Raw genomic sequence first — 15,259 nt, 5'->3', positions numbered from 1 at the left:
TGGATTCGATATTAATCAGTATTAATTTTTATATAGTTTTGCTATGTGTATCCTATTATATTTACACACTGTAACCAAATATTTATTTCCCCGTAAAAGACCAATATAGCGTTACTAAAAAAAATGATGTTATAAGATAAATAGATTGAGTTTTGATTGTTCAACGAAACTATTTTTTATCGATATAATAAATGATAGAAATGTAGGTAGAGATTAATATTTTATTATAATTTTTTGGCTCCCTCTGGAGGGGTGGGCTTCTAAGTCCGGGCCTACGAATAGCCAGTGGATAATGAGGTGTTTGCACAGACATATGAATATTAATAGACTAGAAATTAAGGATGAGGGGTAAAATCAAGTGTTGAAGAACGAAGAGGGTAAAGCTGACTGTGATTCGTCAATAAATCAATCTAATAGTATATAGGCATCTCGCCTTATAATATCACCATTTAGTTCTTAAAAGTAAAATCTGCTTTTGAATGAATAGACATTTTTACATGGGAGCGCAAATTACTCGCCACGTTATGAACAAATTTGCGAAGTCCAAATTCGGCAAAATAAATTTCTTCTATTTTCAGAGTCGAATATTTCGTTTATGTATTTAGTTAAGACACTAAATTATTAATAATTATACTTATAAATGTTCATAATTTACTTCCCAGCAACCAACCAGCTTTGTGTTTCACGTCCAGACGTGTCTCGATGTGATAGTATAATTATGTTTCTACAACTGATCCATATTATACGATGTGAATATGCTTAAAATAAAGTAAAATAATGCTTGTATATGGAATGTAATACGACAATTGGGTTTATTCTCTTTTTCACATCTATTTTTACAAGTTTTCATAGTACAAGTCACCATTTTGCCGTGTTATTTCGTAAAATGAACCGATGATGCCTCGACCATAGTTCGCACAAGAATGATGACGTCACGTTTTCTAAATTCACTTGAGGCCATACGCGAGCACAGCCGGCTCCAATGGAACCGGTATGGGGAGTGGGGAATAATACGCTTTTAATCACTTAGGGCAGGTCTACTAATATTCATATGTCTATGGGTGTTTGGTATTCCTAAATGCTCCATTATATTATGTTTGTTGTAAAAGTGCTTGTTAACTAAGTACATACTCTTTATCCAAACAATATTGTATATTTGGAAGCAGATATTATCTTGAATGAAAAGTTTTAATGCTTTTAAGTTAATATAATGAAACATCTCAAGTTCATACCACGCAAGCAACATTGTTTAATCTATTTTGTATTTAATAAGATATTTTCTCTCAAATTTACATATCTTAAGAGTTTATTTCGGATACTTTCAATCTTTTCAAACTTACTTAATGAACTTGTTAAATTAACTTATTGAATTATTTGATACCAAACTATGGAATTAAACACGATATGATTCCTTACTTGTACAATGTTTTGATAGTATTGCTAATATGAAAGTTACTACATTCTTAAAATAAAGCAAAAAATTTGCGGATTTCAGCTTCATTACATATGATGTTATATGAAACCAAACACGTGTCGTTTAACGTTGTCTTTAGCCTCAATGGCTAGTGATCCTTCTAAACTCAACAATAATTAGTTAGCTGTTAATGTTACTGTTATTGTTACTGTTACCGTTACGGTTACCGTTACTGTTACCGTTACTGTTATAGTTACGGTTACTGTTACTGTTACTGTTACTGTTACTGTTACTGTTACTGCTACTGTTACTGTTCATGATACTGTTACTGTTACTGTTACTGTTACTGTTACTGTTACTGTTACTGTTACTGTTACTGTTACTGACCCAAGAAGTCATCTTGGCTGCCCTGTCTGGCGGACTGGCACACCTGCTTGAAGAACCTGCCCAGCCCGCGCACCCCGCGCACCTCGTTCAGCTTGGATACGGCGTCCAGCACGGAACTCTCGTCATCGTGGTCCCAGATGTCCAAATGGAGAGTGTCGCTCTGAACGTCATCGATATCACTGGAACAAAGAAAATTTCGAAATTGTTTAATTTGACACGATGTTTTTTTTAATTGGCGTTAATCCTATTGAAGTTCTTATATTACTGTAAGGACCTAATTTTAAAGAAATGGCAAAGCTCTGGTTTAGCAGTTCAGTTTTTTTGGCGATTACAGAAAAAGAGAACTTTTTAGAACCCGATCCAGAACCGCCATTGAGGCCTCAGAATGCACAACTGCGTAAAATCGAGCCCATTGTTCAATCTATGAACTAATACTAAAAAAATCCATCTCTTGTGTCAAAGATTTAAGTTCTTACCGTAGGGTTAGAAGTTGAAAAAAAAAATTAATAAAGGAGACGCAGTTGAAGCATTTCAACAAGTCATTTGTTAAAAATAAATATTCACCTTCTAACTTAAATGCGATTATTTTTATGAAACGTAGTGAAATAAATTGTGATAATAATTTTTTTTCTGGCGAGATACACGTGACGTCATATGTACACCTCGATAATTAAGTTGATAATAAAACAATCCCAAAATAAATAATTGTGAATAATTTTGAAATAATTTGTAAATTTCAGTGGTGACCAGTGTGCGAGTCCACGCAGCACGACATCATGCAAAATTGCCTGCGTTCACAATGCACGCAACCGACCGACTCGAGATGAAGTGGTCGGTCCGAACCCGCCGACCAATCACAGGGCGTTAAAGTCTTTTATGGTTTTAACCGTTTTTAAGTGAAAATTAATTCAAATTAATATACTTTTACAATTAAAATTATATGTTTGGAATCTCTGTTTGATGATCTGTATAAATATTTTTATAAATTTCATAATATTTTTCACTGTTTTTTTACTGCCACACTTTCCCCGAATTGCCTCAACTGGAAAAATGAACATTTTGCTAGCAAATACTAGCAAACAGCAAGAGGTTTGTTTATGATCGTAGATATTATGTTACCTGAATCAGGTTGAAAACAGGTTGCCCGAATCCATCAGAAAATTCCCTGGAAAATAGACTTGTCTATAATACCGGTCAAGATTTTCGGTTCTATATTATCTGCATAAATTGTTCATTAACCAACTATGTTGCCTGCGTCAACATCAATATCTTGAACATGCCTTATCTAACTCAACCCTTACAACATCCACAAGAATTCTTCACTTGCGTAAGTACCTACTTCTTCACATACATATTCACCTAATATACTTTGTAGTACATCTGATACCGGACCTATCGTTGAGTATTTTCCCTTAGCTACCCTTATATCGTCTCCCCCAGTCCAACACTTTTACAACCCTTATTAGGTGGTCCGAATATAGAATAGGTCTTATACGAATATATCGATCACGGGTATACGGTGTGCAGACCCGATCATAATTACTGATCATTTCTCTTCTTACGGTACATGTTACATTTAAGCAGTTGGAAAACAACAGAATTCACATACGTACAGAAGAAATTGTAAATATCGAAGATTTTTGCAGTTAAGTTTTCTCATAGGTAACTACCAAGTTCAAACGATTTTCGATCGACCATTAAAGTTTATATCTTTTCTGATCTAATATCCACGTTCGCAGTATTAAATAGAATAACTTATCAATCCTTGGCTACGAATTTGGAGGTCACAGGTTCGAAAAGTGAAAGACCACCTTTCAGCATACAAACTTTGTTTAATAGCTTAAGCTTTGTTTCGTGATCAGATCTGAATAGCCAGGTACTTCCCACCTTCTTCTTCCCCATCTCATTCCCCACCATACTACCTTCAGTCTCATAAAATACACCGAGTGGGGATGCCATAGTTTCACTGGTTTCAGATGATTCTGAGCAATGAAGTCTATTATGCAATATTCACAAATAAATGTTTTAAATATTTGAATAATTGGAACTCTGTTAAATGCACTGTACTGGTTCGTATTGAATAAATCATCGTATAGCGATTATGGATGCAAATCTCGCGACACGTATGCGGATTTTATCATTTCAGTTGAAGGTGAAACTATAAATAAATCCATTATACTGTACTACGCCTCGTTCCTATAACTCATCGATGTCGAATCGATAAAATAAACAGCAAAGGCGTGGAATACGAATACTGCACTCAGAACACTAGAATGGCTTCAGTTTCACCGGATCAATTAAGGGAAATGGTCTATTAACAACCAAGCCACTTAATGAGATGCAAACCCCGAGAGAGTCCCCCAAATCCGTTAATCCAGTCCAGAGAATTCACACCAGACTTTGGTGTTACTATTTTTCGTGAATGTCTGCGGAGTCTTTGTTTGCGGCCGTCCCACGTAATCAAGTACGGGTAACCCGGAGTTGCCAGGTATTAAGTCAGCTCTGGTTTGATCTCGCCGAGTAATTGCCTCATGCATTTGTAAACCCGACTTCTGTTTTGTAGGTCCGGGGCCTTTGATTAAACTTGGACCACTTTCCATTCACAAGTGGCGTTTAATTTGGAACAGATCTCAAACGGATAGCGGATATGGTTCCGCCATTGATATTTGATTAACGGGATGGCTGTGTTCTTCGTGTGGTCTTTGGTCAAAAGTACAAATATTACATTTCCCGAAAGAAAACTGACATTTTTAATTTTAAATATAAATAGAAATCAGTCAATCGAATGAAACCTGGAAAATTTCCGGGTTATGATAGCCTGAGCATTGAACATGTTAGAAATGTCGGTGAAAAATTATATATACTCGCTTTGTATCCAGAAAAATGACGGTTTTTTTTTCTCAGTAGTAATTTATTGCTCAGTCCAGGGGATTTTTCTCCTTGACTAACCACTTTAATGCAATAAACATTTAATATTTGATAATAAATATTTGTAAACGTAAATATGTAGGTATGTTTATTCACTCGGTCATAAAAATATGTATAGTTTTAAGTCATTAGTTAAAAGTCTTACGGCCGTTGTTCGCTATCCTACTGATTTACTGTTCAGCCGAATTTTTGGCTCAACACTGCTCAAACGCACAACTTCGCTCTTTCCAAAGGAAAGGTGACGACTGAGCGATTAACCAATTTAAGGAAGCCAAACTTGATTAAACTTGCCTCAGTAAATGACTAGTTATAAAAAATATCTTCAGAGTGAAAGATATTCGCGACGCCAAGACACGGTGGCGTAAAGTCTAGGTAACACTTTATTTTTAACATATAACATACGTTTTTTTGAAAATATTTAATATTGGTTTATGTATTACAGTATTTAAAAAAATATATATGTATTAATAATAAATACAATAATTAATACGTCAATATTAATTTAACATTGAAAGTTTTAACTTTGAAATCATTTTATTGTCTATAAAGTGGGCGGGGCCATTTAAGATAATCAACTGTAAAGATGTTTGGAAACAGGCGAATCGAACGTTACTGAACAAATCACTCGGCTGAAAGGAGCCTGAGATTGATCGTTCAAAAAGTTTGGAACAACGGCCGTTAGTTGCAAATCACTCGACATTAATTTTAGTTATAAGTCTCTACCTATGAAATTTAGTTATAAGCCAACAGTAATAAGTTATAAGTCTAAGTGATAGAAATAAATTAAATGCATAAATTAAGTTGTTAAGCGCCATTGAGGTTATTTTCTTACGAAAAAGGCGCTATATAAATAATCCAATCATTATTATTCATTTATTAAGACATATCCAGGTGCTTCCAACTATAGGCTGCTATATCTTGCCACAGTAATTTATGGAATATTTGCATCTATATATCTAAGAGTTATGCAAATTCACACACAAAGCAATATCTTATACCGTTGAGCTGTGAACAAACTACAACAAAGCGTCTCTAAAAATAATGGAATTGCGATACAACAACGCGTACCGAATCCTTTTTTGTGTTATCCCAGTACTGCATAGAGGTGGGTCCTGTGAGTACTTTTCATTACTGGGTACAGTGAGTACAGGTACAAAAAATACCTGGTATTTGGATTATTTTTATTATTCAAAAAAAGAAAGCGATTAGCCAAATGCTCTTGTGATGGCAGCCTGGACTTCTGATAGTCCCATTTTCAAGCGATGGAGTCAATTCCCGATGTCATAAATGTCTAAAAGTTTAACTTTATTTTAATTTATTCATTTTTTCTGTATTTTATTGTATGTATTTTGTTGGTTTTTTTTTCTGTGTATTATATGGATCTCATGGTATTGCACCACCCTCCCACAGATCTGGTAACAAAATAAGATTATTTCAAGGTCCAGAGGGCTTTTACATTACTATTACCTACATCTTTTTTAGAAATTGCTACAAGAAATAAAAAATATCTCTAAATACCACAAAAATAGGTAATCTACCAATATCCACCAAATCAACGTTAATGTAAATAAAAAAAAAAAATTGCTCAACATCATTCCATTTATCTAGGGAAAAAATACTTAAACAGCCTACCCGAAAATATCAGAACAATAGAAAACGATAAACACCTACTAAAAGCAATTAAACAGAAGTTTGTAAAAATAAAAATGAAAAATAGAAATGTAAAAATACCAAAATGATGAAGCTATCTTTTTAATTAATTTTTGATTTTAATATTCATAATTACAAACACTATATTCTTAATCTTGATGCTCACCACTCTTCTAGACACAAGCGCCAGCTTCTATAGAAGAGGAACATTAAAAAATCAAAAGCAGTGAAAACTAATTGTACGAATTATTTTAGTTAACAATATATTAATTAAAAAGATGACTCTGTAATACTTTTATACTGTAAATTGATTAATTATTTAATAAATACCTATTTAAAAAAATAAACTAATTGTTTAAACATACCGCTTTTGAAATTTGCTAAGTTCAAATTATTGTTGATCACATCCAAATCATTTGTTACCAAGGCTGTGGAAACGTTGTATTGGGAAACAATAGTTGGGTGTACACAATATGTCTGTCCAGAAACTTATGCTATACAATTATTACAGACCTGGTAGTGTTATACAGAGCCACAACTTAATTGACATCCCGCCATCGTTGCCACTATTAAATTCCATGAGCCGTCTAGAAACACAAGACAAAATGTTACATTCTTCTGCAATATATACAAAACCAAAATATCAGACACAATCACTAACCAACAGGATGCGTGATCTAGGCAACAGGTTTGGGGGTACTAAATTAAGCGTAATCTGTACCAGCACTTTGTTGAATCCTACAAATTATAGTAGCGTTGGTGATATAGTTTTAGTGATTTTGTCTAATATGTGGTATTGTTCTAGTTTCCATATTATTTTATGTTACTGTTAATTGTTTTACTAATATTATGTCATATTAAGTTTATCAGTTTAACATTTCATTATTTAAAAACTATAAGTGTATAATTTTCGATAGCTCACTAGGATATATATTATGAAGATATATATTCTATTCTTAAAATCCATGTAAAACATGTACTACACAAAATAAAATCATTTATGTACATAGTTCATTATGTAGATTGATTAAATGTAGGACTACAGAAGTAAAATTACGGTTGAATAATTTTAATAAAATATTTACGAGTGCTTTAAAGGGATATTTAGTTTTTTTTACTTTTGTGTGCATCTCCCATAAATTTATTTCTATTTTTGTTAGGTTGAGATAATATTATAGCATTTTAATCGGGGGAGGGCCCATCTCGAGTACTCAATGTCTGAATCCGATATTTTAGGAAAGTAATCTGTGGTCCTACCGCCGACAGATGAGAGGTTGGCGAACTTCTGTTTGGTGAAGAAATACTAGACTATCCATTGTCTGTTCATGATGGCTTGTATTATATTAGACAGGAGAGACCACTCCACTATTGAAATTCACGAGTATTGTAGAGCTGTAAGGCAATATGTCTTAGGAATTATTTACTCGCAGGCAGAAGTGTGGTATCTAAACATATTTTTTTACTCCGTACAGAGAATATTTATCACTTGGAGGTATGGTTTTATGGAGGAGATTTAGTTGAATGCTGGAAATTTCTTGAAAACAAAATAGATTTATGGTGGGCTCAAATTATGCCCACTTTTTCCCCTGCATTGGCGTTTAAGAATAAGATAATTTAATTCAATTTTTTCTCATATATTTCATTTATATTATTAATTGTTTTGTTCATATTGTTTATTTTTATTTTTTATTTCCGACTTTATGTCCGGGTTAAATCTTCCCCACAAGAAAAACTAAACCCTTTCACACACTTTTACACAAATGATCATCTAGTCAATTCATATTATGCAAGTGCACTATATAACATAATAAATAAGCATAATAAGCATAATATCAGAGGGTTCGTCTCGGTAGAACTCCTAACTGGACCTATAAATCCTACTGATAACTCAATATAAATATTTAAAAAATCTTTCGTAATCTTACATGTACATATTTAAAATGACTGATTTTTGCATTTTTATATAAAAATTCCTTGACAGATCTAATACGCCTAAATTTTGAATGAGAGAGCTAGGCAGTAGCCGAAATAACAAATGGTAATATTTTTATAGTCTGAGAATGACAAATTCTTTTCATGAGAATTTCCTAAATCTGTGTATTTTTTATTTTTTCAGAAACAGAATTTTGAATATTACAGGAATTAGACATCAATGATATAATTTTTTTTAAAATTTTGTCATGTAAAACTATATCAGGTCTATTATGACTAATCATTCGATCTGTTAGTATAGTTTTATCATAATATATTTTATAAAATTCATTTTCTAAAATTGAATTTGGTTCGTATTCATAATATGGTACTATATTACGGCATTCAATCAAGTTATTTTTAATTACCAAACTTTGGTGAATTATTTTTTAAACTTGATTGTGCCTAAATGTATACTCGGACGGCGCTAATACTGAACATCCCGATATAATATGTTCTATAGTTTCCGACAAGCCAAACATTTTTTAATTTAATTTTAATTTTATTATTTTAAGTTTTTAATTCAGCAGGAGTAGGAGGGTAGTGCAATTCCAGTCTGCCATATACAAATATAAGATGAAAAATGGATGAGGAAGGGAGTATTGCACTAATGCAGATATTTGAAAGTATTGAAATATATATGTTGTTGTTGAATAATAGTGAAGATGGCGCGCGGTCTTTTTCGTAAAAACTTAATTTTGGATTTGAAGCCAAAAAACCTAACCAATATTTTTAATTTAAAAAAAATTTAGTATGTAAACACAAATTTATGTATCCAATAGCTGCCTCGACACAGGTTCATCCTAGTGAGACAGACATCGAAAACACCTGTACAAAACTTTATATTGATAATAAAAAAAAATATAAGTGGGTACAGTGGTGTTATATAAATTACATATCGGTACAAAATATATTTATAGTTGCAATCCCATCAAAGAAGAAACTGGTTCTTGTGCTTGGTGAGCAAGTTACATTAATTATAAGGAAAATAGAATAACATTATGCAATAGTTAAGTATATATATATATATATAATAGGAATAATTGAAACTTCTGGATCATCTATATGTGTAGGTGTACATATATAGGATTCTGTTACATACTAAATACTGAGCAATTAAGAGAGTGATTAGAAACATCTAAATAAAATAGTTAAGAATATAGACTGATAATAAATATAAACAAAGGGAAAAACAGGCAATTATTTAGTTAATTATTCTTGACTAGTATAACTTCAGTTTGAGTTTCAGTTTGTTGATATATTTTAATTTCTTTATTTCAATCGGAAGGTTGTTGAAATACTTTATTCCTAAATAGATATAATTGTTTTGCATTATTTTGGTATTATGATGTTCTATTGATATCTTTTTGATAGAATGATCTTTTTTAAATCAAAAGGTATAGCAAATATCTTACACTACTCAGAAGTATTTATATATTTTGGTTTTATTTTATAAAAGATAGCCATTAGTGAATATGATGTTTTATTATTTTAGTGGAAACTTTGGCAATGTTTTGTGATAATGATAATCAATAAAAAACTATTTTACCCCATCTACTATGTGAATATGATTATATATAAAATGAAAAAATGTGCTGAAAATCATTACGATGAGTTTAAAGTTTATATTTATATTTATATAATAGCCAGGTACTTCCCAACCTTTCTCTTCCCCGTCATCTTTCACTCCCCACTACCATTATCCTTACAACATACCCCAATTAAGAATGCCATAATCTCACTGGCTTCTGACTGTTGTAAGCAATAGGTACTCATACAAAAAAATCATCTTAGCCTCAAAAAAAACCATGTCAACGTTACTTACAAATTTTTCCCAAATATTAAATAAAATCTCCAAACTGAAGGGAAACAAAAAAGATCGAAACAAAAATTTCAGTGCGTTTTAATACTTCCTTTATAAGGTTTACTTTGGTCCCAGCTGGGCGCTAGGTACTAATTTGAATAAAAAGTCGTTAAATTTAAATTTCCGATGATAATATTGACATTTCAACAAGCCCCGGGAACCGGATTTCGCTATCACAGGATTACAGCGCAATTAAAGTCAAGTTTATAGTCTGAATTTCATCAAACTTTGTATTGATGTTCGTTATTTTGCATCGTGTTTGACTTATCGATCAGTGGCCGGATTCTGCTATCGTCTCGTTGAATTTTAAACTAAATTAATCGGAGCTTAATTACCCTTTATTTGATATTGGTATTTATCTGTCTTTGTTTTATTAAAATCTGAATGCTAAAAAAATGAATACGTACGAGAATCCCAACTGCCCGGAGATAGTTTTAAATTACAGTAGACAACACATAGTAAAAACACTAATTTCGGTTGTGACTCTATCCGTAATTCCCTTTAATAACTCTTCGAATATGTGCGTCATTTTCAAAATTGGAAGGTTTGGAGAATTCAGACAAACAATAGTACACGAGTAATTTTTTGAACAAAAAATTATTTAATATCCTGATGAAAAGAACATCGTTCACGAAACAAATCGATTTTTTTTAAATAAAGATTATCGTGGTAAAAAAGTTGTTTTTAATTATTATAAACAGTGTGTTTTTAATTATTTCATTGAAAATTGTTTTATTTGTTATTTTCAAAATTGGAACTGATTCATCGAGAATTAAAAATTTCCGTGATTTTTATGATAATAAAATACGAGTAAGCGCAAAAGTCCTCACTCGATTTCCCGAGGGAGTAAATTTTTAATAAAAAAAATAATATTTAAATAAACAATTATTCCGTGTTTTTGGGGAGCACACGGAGAAAAATTAGTTTTATTGAATATTGCTTATTTATTAATAATGTTTTCAAATTAGTCGTATTCTTGTTAAAAATGTGATCGCAGGCTTTTAAAGAATGAATTGATAGGTTTCCTAGTAATTTTTAGTGAAATTCTAATGTATTATTACGATGTCATAAAAATCTATATAAATTAGGAATTTTCTAAAAGTTTAACAGGAAACGACCTACAATCCCGTTTTTAACCGGATTGTTATTAATTTGAAGAGATTTTTAATAAATCAGCAATACTCATTTTTCTCCGTGTACACGTGAACAATGATCCCATAGAGCTAAAAAATAGAGGCGCTATTACGTGGTAATCTCGTCGGAACGTTTTCCACTATTAGAACTCAATAAGCGGAGCGCGTAGACTGATTTTGGTAGTTTTAGTTATAGCGTCGGGGGCGTTGGAGGTCACTTGGAGGTAAAAAAGAGGAATTTACACGGAAAAACTTACTCATATTAAATACTGTTAGTTTATAACAAATCTGGTCAAAATATTCGTTTTCCTGTTAAAAACAGGACTGCAGGTCTTTAACGAATGAATTGATGGAGTTCCTAACAAAGTATCAGTTAAAAACGAATGTTTTACAGCGACTGTTTTTGTAGAAATACTGATATTGTCGCATTCCGTCACGATATTTATTACGAATAGAACACGTGTTCTCGGTGTATTCTGAATGACTAATATTTTATCAGGAAATTGGTATGGTTTCACTTTTTTATCAGGATTATTTTTTCACTTAATTTCTCATCTAAATATATTACGTCAATGAGTGATCGCCGGTTTGTCAACGTGTATACTGCTTCTGTTTAGTTTAGAAATGTCAGTCATGATAAAATAAAATCAATTTGAAAAAAATTAGAGCATTTTCTGATGGGGTGATGACTTTTGAAGGGTCACTAGTCACAGAGTGAACAAACATCGGGATAGTAGAATTATTACAAATTATAATCACTTACAGACAAAAAATTCAATTTTATTCGGTTCTCTCAAGGATTTTTTGCGGAATTCTTCGAAAGAAACGATAGTTCTTTTTGCGTCATTATTTCAAATTGCCAAACTTCTTCGATATCATTAACATAATTGTAAATAACGAGCTTAAAAGCTTTTTCATCTACTGTCTTTAGAATCTGGACAACTACAAAATGGTTTAGATACGATTTCACGAGATTGGTTCTGTTTATTACAATCGTTATTTATTGTTCATTGAAAATGTTTTCAATGAACACTATATTTGATGATAAACTGTGTGAATATATATTTTTGATGAACCTTTTACGTACATGAGATTTAATCTGATTTAAATAATCGACAACCGGTTCGTAGCCATTGTAAAATTTATTTTTTATTTACATATATGTGTCATTTCACCTTTTAAACGTGAACATCGCACGAAAGACCCAACTCTTTCCAGCCCTTTTGAGCCAGTGAGGCTATAGTTTCCCCCAATTGGGGAATATTGTGAGGATGAAGGTAGTAGGGAGGGGAATGAGGTTGGGAAGTACCTAATTATTCAGATATGGACACCAAACACAGCTAAAGCCATTCTATCAACGTTTCGATTCTGAATGGTCTTTTACAAGGGCGATACTGTAAGTATCTTCCACTCTGAAACGTGCAGCTAATATAGTTACATATTATTTTCAATGAATTAAATATGAAAAAAAACATGGATTAAAAAAATAAAATTTTATACAAATAAGCATAATATCCCTATAATTATAATAATATAATTAAAAAATAACATATTTGCGACGTTCCAGAGTTGAAGGTACTTGTAAATACTTTCCATAGTTGTAGGTACTTGTAGATACGTTCCAGATTTGTAGGTACTTGTAAATACTTTCCATAGTTGTAGGTACTTGTAGATACGTTCCAGAGTTGTAGGTACTTGTAGATACGTTCCAGAATTGTAGGTACTTATAGATACGTTCCAGAGTTGAAGGTACTTGTAGACACATATGGTATCATCTTGGTAAAAACTAACCTTTCAGAATCGAATTTTGAAATCTTGCAAAATGGATCTAGACAACTTTATAGACCAGATTTCAATAGCCGCGTACTTCCCAACCTTACTCTACCTCATTTCCTTAATCTCCCCAATCCTCTTCAGCCACAGAATGCTACGTATGCATACGCGAGCCGAACTGCCGAACTGAAGCTCAAATTATGGGAAAGGAACAAAGCAACCGCAAAGGATGCGAAACGCCGCTTGAAGTTGCTTCGTTCCTTTCCCATAATTCGTGGCTCGGTTCGCGTTCAGGTTCAAAAATTTATACGTACCATTACATACCCAAATTGTGGTGATATAGACTCACTGGCAAAATGATTAATTTAACATATAAAACGCCATAGTTTTAAGATAAAATTAGTTCAATTAGCCCGTTGCAAACATTACGGCTACTGCAAAATATATATAAATTGATATTGTGTATTAATTGGATGCTGTTTATTGAAGTTTATTGCTTAAATTGACTTTTCCTAAGACCATAAGCACTTAATAACAATTGTTTCGAGCGCATTCTAAGCCTTATTGAAGTCGATGTAGAAGCCTTATTGTAGACTTCTGAGAACATTTCGTAATATAGCGTTGATTCAATATTGCGGCAATACTGTTAGTAGTAGTTCAGCTATTGATACGAAATAGCAGAGTTTATTATTTCATTATTTAAGAGGAATGGCTGCCCCTTTCATACAAAACTTAAATTTGGATTTAAGGTCAAAATGTTTCATCAAACTGATAAAGATTTTTAGTTACAATATCAAGTTACCTACCAGGTGAGTATGGTCCTGTGTATTATCTGCAGGTACAAAATATAAATAAATAAATAAAAATGCAATATGTACATTCTAGCATCACGTTCATTAATCACATGCGATGTACATATAGTTTTGTATTCGTGATCGAAGAACAGGTGGATGCAAACAGTTAGCAATAAATTGATAATAGTTTATGTAGTCTATAGTTCGTAATAAGATAAATCATTGTAGAAATGTACCTATTGCATATTTGTACTGCGCCCTTGGGGTGATATCGCACATAAACGGCTCTATACAAATCATCCAAATATAATTAATATTATTTGAAGATGAAAAATTTTTAGAAAAAAACCTAAATGAAAATATATTCGCTGCCGAATTACATAAAAAAACCACGGTAATCTTAATTCCCATTCTGCGTGCATGAATTCCAAAAGTTTGAAATAAATGTATACTAAAATATGATTAGATTATAAGATTTTCACGGCCAAAAGTATTTTTGTTATTTGTTTTTGGGGTGTTATGCCGTGTTGCGCTAACTCCTTCTTTAGCCAACGTTTCGGACAGCATTGCAGTGTCCATCATCAGGGCAGATGTGTTATTTGGATTATTAGATGTGTTATTTGCAAATAACACATCTGCCCTGATGATAGACACTGCAATGCTGTCCGAAACGTTGGCTAAAGAAGGAGTTAGCGCAACACGGCATAACACCCCAAAAACAAATAACAAAAAAATGAATGCATAGTGTAACAATTTTCATTTAAACGAAAACAAAACAATAAGAAGAAACCTAAAGACATGGTGAATTTAATTCCTGCTCTGCCTGCCTGCAAGAAGATCAGAAAATATCCATTTTGTAAGATTGAAGTTATCTGGTCAGCGAAGCAGCAAATAATGAAGGATATTTGATGGATTTATCTAAGCGTATTTTGATATCCGAAGGTCGGTATTGCGCATGTGAGAAATAATATATTGTTTCAGGTTTCAGCTGATACATACGGTTGACCGCCAACGGGAAGCATGCTTATCTATTTGTTGCTTTCCTTTCTTCCAACAGAAACATTTTCAGAGAAATAATTATTCGTTACAAAACATAACAAGTAAACGCTGCAGTACATATTATCGGAGGTTAATTATTTTTTTCAAATCTTCTCATAAACATAGTGAATAAAACCTCAAATTGTAATATTTAATTATTGAAGATAATTTTAGCGATTCCTAAACGAAAATTTGAAACAGAAAATCAGAAAAAGATACGGTCACATCTAGGTTTTGAACCCGGGACCCTTACCTTGCCGGGGCATCGGGGCTCTACCAACTGAGCTAATGGAACATTGTCTTCATT

At 32.4% G+C, this 15,259-nt stretch overlaps 1 protein-coding gene across 1 annotated transcript in view; it reads right to left on the bottom strand.

Moving 5' to 3' along the window:
• The window catches only part of unc-13-4A (BAI1 associated protein 3), a 321,552-nt gene that overhangs the window by 59,518 nt on the left and 246,775 nt on the right, over positions 1–15,259 (bottom strand). Inside the window, exon 6 of the mRNA XM_089633990.1 lies at positions 1,802–1,980. Coding sequence (XP_089490116.1) covers positions 1,802–1,980 — 179 coding nt within the window. The remainder of the gene's footprint in view (positions 1–1,801; positions 1,981–15,259) is intronic.

This window comes from Hesperophylax consimilis, chromosome 7 (assembly GCF_061612785.1).
Source record: "Hesperophylax consimilis isolate HC1 chromosome 7, BYU_Hcon_1.0, whole genome shotgun sequence".
Classification (NCBI taxonomy): Eukaryota; Metazoa; Arthropoda; class Insecta; order Trichoptera; family Limnephilidae; genus Hesperophylax; species Hesperophylax consimilis.
Note: the sequence above shows the minus strand (reverse complement) of the source record. Positions and strands in the feature narration are given on the sequence as shown.